The 8,494-nt window shown below is 38.6% G+C and overlaps 1 protein-coding gene across 1 annotated transcript in view; it reads right to left on the bottom strand.

Moving 5' to 3' along the window:
* Positions 1-1,042: 1,042 nt before the first annotated feature.
* The window catches only part of nfia (nuclear factor I/A), a 127,098-nt gene continuing 119,646 nt past the window's right edge, over positions 1,043-8,494 (bottom strand). The window contains exon 10 of the mRNA XM_053634967.1: positions 1,043-5,638. Within this exon, the coding sequence (XP_053490942.1) occupies positions 5,624-5,638 (15 nt within the window). The 3' untranslated portion in view covers positions 1,043-5,623. The remainder of the gene's footprint in view (positions 5,639-8,494) is intronic.

The following is an 8,494-nucleotide window of genomic DNA, read 5'->3' as shown; positions in this document are numbered from 1 at the left end:
TCCATATTACAGATGATGATGAGGCTCATTATGTGAGGACATTTAACCCATTCATGAGTAAGTGGGTTTCATGGGTAAAAGTGAACAGTTGAAGTGCGAAGTAATAGTTTTGGTATGGACAATGCTGAGAAGATTTCTCTCAGTGTGCATTTGATGCAAAGCTATGCTTACATTGTCCTCCCCTTCACAAATTCATCTGCAATAACTGGCACATAACAGCTGACTGCGGCTGTGATTGGAAAGTGGCAATATTTACAGTGGAATACTGTTTTGACCCTAAAAGCACAGCCTTATGAAGAATACATGTGTTTTATATCTGATACAGTCTGTGGAATGAGGAACTGATTTGAAATGTGGCATTGATGGAAATGATATATGTGGGTATGCAGTTGTGGTGTGGTGTGGTGTGGTGCGGTGGTGATGGTGGGATATAAAAACCCAGCAAACATATGGACACCATTCTGGACAGTGATGATTCATAATTCGAGGCTGTTTAGATTACAGGGGATAATTTTAGCGCCCGTGATTTGAAAATGCATGTAGCCATTTGGCGATGCGCATAAGCGCACAGTGTCATGTGTTCGAACTAGTAGCTTGAAGTCGTAGCTGTTGCTCAGGCTTCACACTGCATTATGAAAGATTGCTCTTTCAGTGGACAAAAAAATGAAGCTTAACAAAAACCTGCTAATTTAGACTTTCTGCATACACAGTGTATACTCAGTAAAACTGAAAAGTCTGTGAGTAGGGCTGCAAGTAAAAGGTCAATTTTGTTTGAGAACTGGTACTAGATATATTACCATAAAATGTCTCATTCCCAATAGTTTCATTCCAAACTCTGTGTGTGTGTATGAGTGTGTGTGTGTATGTGGTTGAGTGGGTAGGTGCAGCAGAGCCAATAAGAAGACCCGCAGCAGTGTGTGGTGACATGGAGAGAATGCTTCTCAGCGTGCTGTGACTCCATGCTCGGTTAGCAGAGGTGGGAGAGAGAGAGAGAGAGAGAGAGAGAGAGAGAGAGATGGAGAGATGTTGAAGAGAAAAAGAATCATGTTGCATATCAAGCTGTTTATTTTCCTGCATGGAATGGTGAACACAAAAAGATGCCTAGATGCATTTATAATAGGGGCATCCTTTGGCTGTCTATGTCATTGTCTTCTGCCTAAAACTAATTTTAAAATGCATAAAAACGCTCTCGTTTCTTACCAACATCCTCAGAATTAACTAAATTTAGCTTCATCAACACTGATGCAACAAAGAACCTTCAAAACATACAGCAAGCATACTTGTAACATCCATTTACAATGGGGCTTTCACCTCAATACCTTATACTTTTCAAGTATAGGAAATATTCTATACCATCAAAAGAAAGAAGAAAAAAAAAACCCAACCAAACAAAAATGTCTTTAAATACATACAAAAAGGAAAGCGAAAGAAAAAAAAGATAAATCAGGAAACAGGAAAGTTTTCAACTTAAATCCAGTTCCCCAGAGAACGAACGAACGAACAAACAAACAAACAAACGAAAACAAAACAAACAAATAAACAAAAAAAACAAGTTCTATTAATGTGGCCTTATTACAAACGATGCAAAAATTCACAACACTAGTTTTTCCTCATTTAATCAATGTTACAAAAGTCCTGCATTATAAAATAGGGCAGCTTTAAAATCAGTGTAATTAATAAAACTATACAATATACAAACAACAGATCTCCCATACTCAGCGGCGTCCTAGTCCTAGCTCTCTTCTCAATTTCAATTAGATTTGTTCTTCTTCTCCCAAAAACTCTGTTTGTAACCCCCCTCAAAACAAAACTAACTAACTAAAAAATTACACACACAACACAACAACAAAAGAGACTGCCCAAGCTATTGCTTTTATATTCTTTTTCTCTTTTTTTGTCTTTCTTTAAAAAGGTTGCAATTTTTTCATTATTTTACACACACAGCCAGATATCCTGCTGATTAGATGCTAGGCTGCTCTAAACTAAACTAAGGTTCTGTGACAAAAAAAAAAAAAAAAATTTTTAAATGTCCGTGCAATCAAATCAGTTTTTTTTCCCTTTGCTCGTTTAAGCCCTGGAAGCTGTTTTATTTATTTATTTATTTATTAAAAATCCTCATAACTGTCATTCTTTCATATTTAGTGCAGATAAGGAAATAATGCCCAACTCATTACTAAAGGGTAGGCAAGGACAATGAAAAAAAAACCCCAACAACGATAACAATAACAAAAAAAAACCTGACACACTAATAAAAAATAATAGAAAAAAAGAAAGCACACACAATCCACACACAAGTGTAACCACTAAAACGCCATATCAAACACTTGGAAAATTTTCTTGATATTTTTTTTTCTTAAATGATATATATGGAATAGACAAGAAAACTGGTTATTATGGAAGATCAACATGTACATAAAATGGGCGTTTTCGCAATTTCTTAAATGCTTAAATGCACGTATGTTAAACATTGTCGTACTGGAGAGAAATTTTTCCTTGTTTTAAGGCTTGCTTGTGACCAAAAGGAAAAAGAAAGAGGAAGCCTAATACGTGAATAGTCATTTAGGTCAAGCGCAAAGAAAGTAGAATTCCCAAACATGACCGGTGTGGAGTTTGAATGAAAAAGCAAATCTGCCAACCAGCCAGTCAAGTGCAACACTAACTTTGGTTAAAAAAAAAAAAAAGAAAGGATGAAAAGGACATCTAAATGAGTGCAAGCAGGTATTGCATATTAATTAATTAATTAATTCATTCATTCATTTCCCCCCTTATTTTACTGTTCTGGGAACAAAAACAGGAAGACTAAAAAAAAAAAAAGGTTGTTTCCATTTAGAAATAATTGCAGCAACATCCATAAATATCAATACACTAGCTAAAAAGGGCCTGGGTGTCAGAATGATAACAGTTACACTAATCAATGATTCATTTCCTATTGACTATACAACTAATAAGTGCCTGCGCATGATTAACACTGTAGTACAAGACTGAGTCTTGTATAGATGTTGTATCACTAGGCCTGGGCTCACACAGTGCTCCTCTTAATGTATTATTAGCACATATTCCTATTATCTTCTTCACTCTCTGATTCCCTGCATAGTAGCAGCAAGATGGAAAAGATCTGGGAAGTAAAATGCACTGCGACTTGTGAATCAACTCAAGACTAGACCAAGGCACATCGATGAGGAACAACTGAGCAATTTGAGAGGAGAAAGTGAATTGCTCTTGCAAGTAAAAAAAAAAAAAAGAATGATTGTTTTTTTTTTAAAAAAAGCATCAAAGGAGGGAGGGACGATATAGAGAAAGGTGAAGGAGACGCTAAGGAGAACCACAAAGACGTGTTAGCTGGTTGATTGTGAGGACAGCAGTAAAAATACCCTACGTTTAAGGGGCCAAACAAAATACTCGATTTGGCAAGTGCCTGGAGTTGGGATTACAATATTGTGTCTTTATTCACACTACTTTATCTCTACATAATCTATGTAAAAATTTGTCACTAACACTAGAACATGCAGATTTTTTTATTTTTTTTTGTGTGTTTTTCTTTTTTCTTACTTTTCTGAGATTTGATCAATAGTGGATGAGTCAGGTGTAAGTGTATTTATTATATACGTACTGTAGGAAACAAAAGTCAAAAGTCGAATGAAGAATAACGGTTAAATCGCATGCGAAGCAAATGAATTAAGAAAGGCTTCGCTCTGCGGTTGCATTCGTGTTTTTGTCTGATCTTCTTCAGTCATTTGTTTTTTTTTCTTTGTTATTTTGTATAACACTTTCATAAAAGGTTACAGAAGTTGTTGTTTTTTGTTGTTGTTGTTGTGTCACCCCGGCATCGACTACCAGTCTGTGGTCACAGAACAGGCACAAGAGCTTTCAGCTAAAGAAGAAAAAGGACCATACTGAACGTAGAAAGGGTTTAAGAGTAAGAGTGCTGGGATTCGTCCATATAGAACATCAAAAAATATATAAACTGACCACAGATTAGTGTTCCTATTCTGAGAGCTCTTCATAACCAACCATGTCTGAAGCTGCTGATATGATCGAATCTTTCTTATGTTACACGCAATGGAGTTGGCCTGATGAGATATGACGAACAGCTAACTGCTCCTACATTATGTGCTTCATTAAAATAAGTTAATTAGCTGATTTTGGAAACAAACTTGCACAGCAGTCTAATGTCAATGTGTGGATGAAGTTGTCAAAATGTTTAAAATTGATTGTTTAAATTTTCTTAAAGGGATATTTCTTCTACAATACCAACAAATTTACAAAGATGAACAAACATAATAATAATAATAATAATAATAATAAAAATAAAAAAAAAAGCACATACAGCTCCCTCTATTTCACACTAGGCTATTTGTTCTATTTTTGTACCCCGATATTTTAGAGTCCCAGAGGTGTGAATGGACTAGGAAGAAAAATATATATAGAGATATACTTTTCAACATTCACTGCAATGATCTATCTTACAAAAGATATTTAACAATCTGACAGCTTTCCAACAAAATTGCACTTTCCTCAATTCAAAATTCCTTTTACTTCCAATTATGGTTGTCTTATGTCTTGTTAATGAATGGAAGCTCAGCCTTTCTATCCGCCCGTTCTCTCTAATAGCAGACCTTTACATGGGGTGTATTAGAAACAACTGAAATGACTCAAAAACACAAAAAAACAAAAATATGAACGCATCTCCAAGATGGGAGACAATTTCTTTTTCCAAAAAAAAAAAAAAAAAAAAAAAATCTCCCGTATTAATTCTTCACTTTACAGCCTTCTGAGCTCATATCAAACACCACCATCTTCTCACTTCCTGCCCCAAGACACAAACCAGGGGAATTTCTTCTCATAGTTGCCATTTCCCGGCACATGAAGTCTGCTGGGCCATGGGCATGGCGTTGAAGGTCTCGGCGGTGAAGATATGGATGAACAGTTCTGGCCAGAGCAGACTATTGAGTCAAGAGAGAGGTTTTAGCTGGTGGAATATCTGATCCAAGTAAAACCTCTGTAAGAAGTCCACAAGCAGAAGTAGGGTTTTACCCCAAAAAAATGCCAGATCCGCCAGATCCTGCCAAACACGAGGGAGAGGAGCACGGGGAGCGCCAGTCCGGGATGATCAAATCACGTAGCCAATACGTGAAACTGCAACAAATTCAGGAATTACTGATAGAGATTCAGCTCTCGATGAGACTGGGTACAGTCATGGACTGAAGGAAGCTCTTCGATTGTGTCACATTATGTTTTCCTTATCTGGTTGAACAAAATTAAAAAAAAAAAAAAAAAATCATGCACGTTTCCAAGTAAATCAGATCTCTCCATTTTCAAGCCCAATCTCCTGGAGAGAGAAGAGCTGGACAGTTACTATATATGAATACAGGAATAGAAACCATACATCTGGAGGAATATATATGGGATATACAGATACTGAGTATGTTTGTTGTAAGCGTGTTGAGTTGAGTTGTTTGGATTTGTTCTGGGTTCTGCTGTAGCCATGCTGGGGGTCTGTGGGCATTGAGGGCGGCGGGCAGATCCTGGCGCGTCACACCGGTGGGCACATTTGAAGGTCACACTCAGGGAAGGCAGGGAGGGGCATGTGAGCTCGGGAGAGGCCGGTCTGAATCTGGACTCCTTAGCCCAGGTACCACTGTACATAAGAGAGAGAGTAAAGCAGCAGTCAGAACAAATGCAAATAAAATGTACCTGCTGAAAAAGACGTCGAAGTTGAAAGAGGAATTCAGTAGTGGTTCATCTAGATTTCACCACACAACAATCAAGGCACAGGCAGAAGTGTGACCTTGCACTCACACTGGCATCATCATGTGTCACTCAAGTCACTCTACTCTGGTCACTAGCAGGAGTTCCTAACTGTCCAATCTTTTGTTTCCTTTTAGTGACCATTAATAATTGTTAATCTATATCCTAACAGGATAATAATTTCTGAAAACTTATACAGACCATAATACTCTTCTTATGTATTGTGTTAGAGTAGTGTAAAGGCTTAAACTGGATTCTGGAATGTTTACTACACAGCCCTGCCTCAGCTCACCTGTCTGTGCTCACCTGTTTATTCTCCTGCCCTCTGTACCCAGCTGTTCCTCTTCTCTTTTCCTCTCTACCTTTCCTCTCCTTTTCTCTTCCTAAATGTCCTCTTCTTAACTCTTTTTCTTGCCTCTGCTCTTCCCTTTACTCATTTCCTTTCCTCTCCTCTCCTCTCTTTTTGTTTGATCTCCTCTCCTTTCCTTTGGTCCTCATTTCCTCTTCACTCCTCTCCTCTCTTTTCCTTTCTTGTTCTCTCATCTCATCTCCATTCCTTTCCTCTGTTTCCTCTTCTCACATCTCCTCTCCTCTTCTCCTTTCCTCCTCTACTCTCCTCTTTAGCCTGCTCCATTCCTCTCCTCTTCCTTCCTCTACTTTCCTCTCTACTTCTCTCCCCTCCTTTTTTCCTCCTCTCTTCTCTCATTTCCTTTCCTCTCATCATTTACACTCCTCTTCTCGACTGGCTTTTTGTTTTATCTCCTCTCCTTTCCTTTTCTCTGGTCCTCATTTCCTCTTCACTCCTCTCCTTTCTGCTCCTCTCTTTTCCTTTCTTGTTCTCTCATCTCCTCTCCTCTTTTCTTCCTCTACTCTCCTCTTTAGCCTGCTCCATTCCTCTCCTCTTCCTTCCTCTACTTTCCTCTCTAATTCTCTCCCCTTTCCTTTCCTCCTCTCTTCTCTCATTTCCTTTGTTTTCCTCCTCTTCATTCTTCTTTCATCTCCTTATCTCCTCTCCTTTCCTCTTCTCTTTCTGTTCATTTCATCTTCTTTCTGTTCCTTTCTTTTCCTCTCCTCTGTTTGGTATTGTCTCCTGCCTTGAACCCCTTCAGCCTGACTCCTCTGCAGAAGCAGGAAGTAACCTGTTTCACGAGCACCAGTGGAGTTTAGTGTCCAGCTCTCTGCTCTCTCTAATCCTTCAGTGAAATGGGCTTATTGATCGCCCGGCTCTATTGTTCATGTTTCCAGAGAGTGAGCAAAGTGCCCTCCCCTCCTTCTCCCTCATGCTCCCTGTCTCCGATCTCCCGTCCCCTCCCCTCTTCCTCCAAGTTCAAGTTCATCCTGGTGTTACATCATGTCTGGTTGCCAAGGACAACCAGACACCCATATACGTGACTATCATTAACAACTCTGTATCACTTCCTACACTTCTTACTTTTTCTCTCATTTTTGTTAAATCCCACTTTCCCCGGTTCTGTTCCATGCTTATCCACCTACCCCTGGCAAAACAAGTGCACACACAATACTGATTCAGAAAACCGCACACATACAGTCTCTCTCTCTCTCTCTCTCTCCCTCCCTCCCATCCTTTCTACACACCACCATGCTGTATCCACCAATCAGGACACAGGATTAATTAGACGTTTAAACTTTATGGCCAATCAGAGTAAAGATAAGGGCTCATTTTGGACAGCATTACATCACTGAGGCAAACAAATTTCCCTGAGCTTTCCCCAAGCATTCTGCTGCTTCTAAGTCTTTTAAATTCATACTTGTTTAACATGGCCTATTCTTTCATTTAATGCATTATATTTTCTATGATTTGTGGATTTGTAGCGATTATTCATTTTTATTATTTATTAATGATTATCGAGTCATCAATGAGATTTCTCACATACTTTTATATGAATGTGATTCACATATTTGAATTGTATATGTTGCATAGTAGTGTTTGATATTAAATACATATTACATATATAAACTGATACTTATTAGACTTTCATTAGGTGTCTTGTGAATGCTCAGAATATGCTCATAACTGTTGACACATGTTAAATAACTTGAAATATATTGTTTCATCTTCTCCTCCTCCTCACTATTTTAACGGGATATTAGCTCTTGATTTGAATAAAAACCGCCACTTGCTCAACACAATGCAGACTTTCTAAAATAATCTGAACGCTATCATTTGATAACATGTAAATCAAATGCTGCTGTAAAGTCGCTAATGGTTCTAGCAGGCTGCAAATACCCTCTCTCGCATAAACACACACATTTGCACCACACAGACTCATAACGTGTTTAAATTCTATGGCTGGCCACGAGCGCAGTGGAGAAACTGGAAGGTTAGTTTTTAATCAATACAACTTGCTGACTAGGGACTTTTGCTCTCAGGCTCACTGCAGCTTCCTGGTGTCTTTGTCTATGTCTGCTTTCAAACTTTTCTTCCATTCCCTCCGTCCCTCCCTCCTTCTTATTCTTGTCCTGAGAAGACTTCTGGAGATGAGCGTTTGCAGGCATAGAGAAAAGGGAGAAAGAGAGGGGAGGGGGACTGAATAAGCTTATAAGGTTGTCTCCAATATTTCCCCTGTAAGTGTGTGGACAGTGGGGTAGAGTTACAGTGCGGTGTGCTGTGCTGACAGGTAGGATTTAGTCAGCAGATGTGCAGAAGAGAGAGAGAGAGAGAAAAGAGCTGCAAATGGTATGAAGTTACTATGCTGTGTCATTATGATGAGATTTATCTGTCTTT

Source organism: Ictalurus furcatus, chromosome 10, assembly GCF_023375685.1.
Source record: "Ictalurus furcatus strain D&B chromosome 10, Billie_1.0, whole genome shotgun sequence".
Classification (NCBI taxonomy): domain Eukaryota; kingdom Metazoa; phylum Chordata; class Actinopteri; order Siluriformes; family Ictaluridae; genus Ictalurus; species Ictalurus furcatus.
The sequence above is the reverse complement of the archived record's forward strand: the minus strand, read 5'-3'. Positions and strand labels throughout refer to the sequence as shown.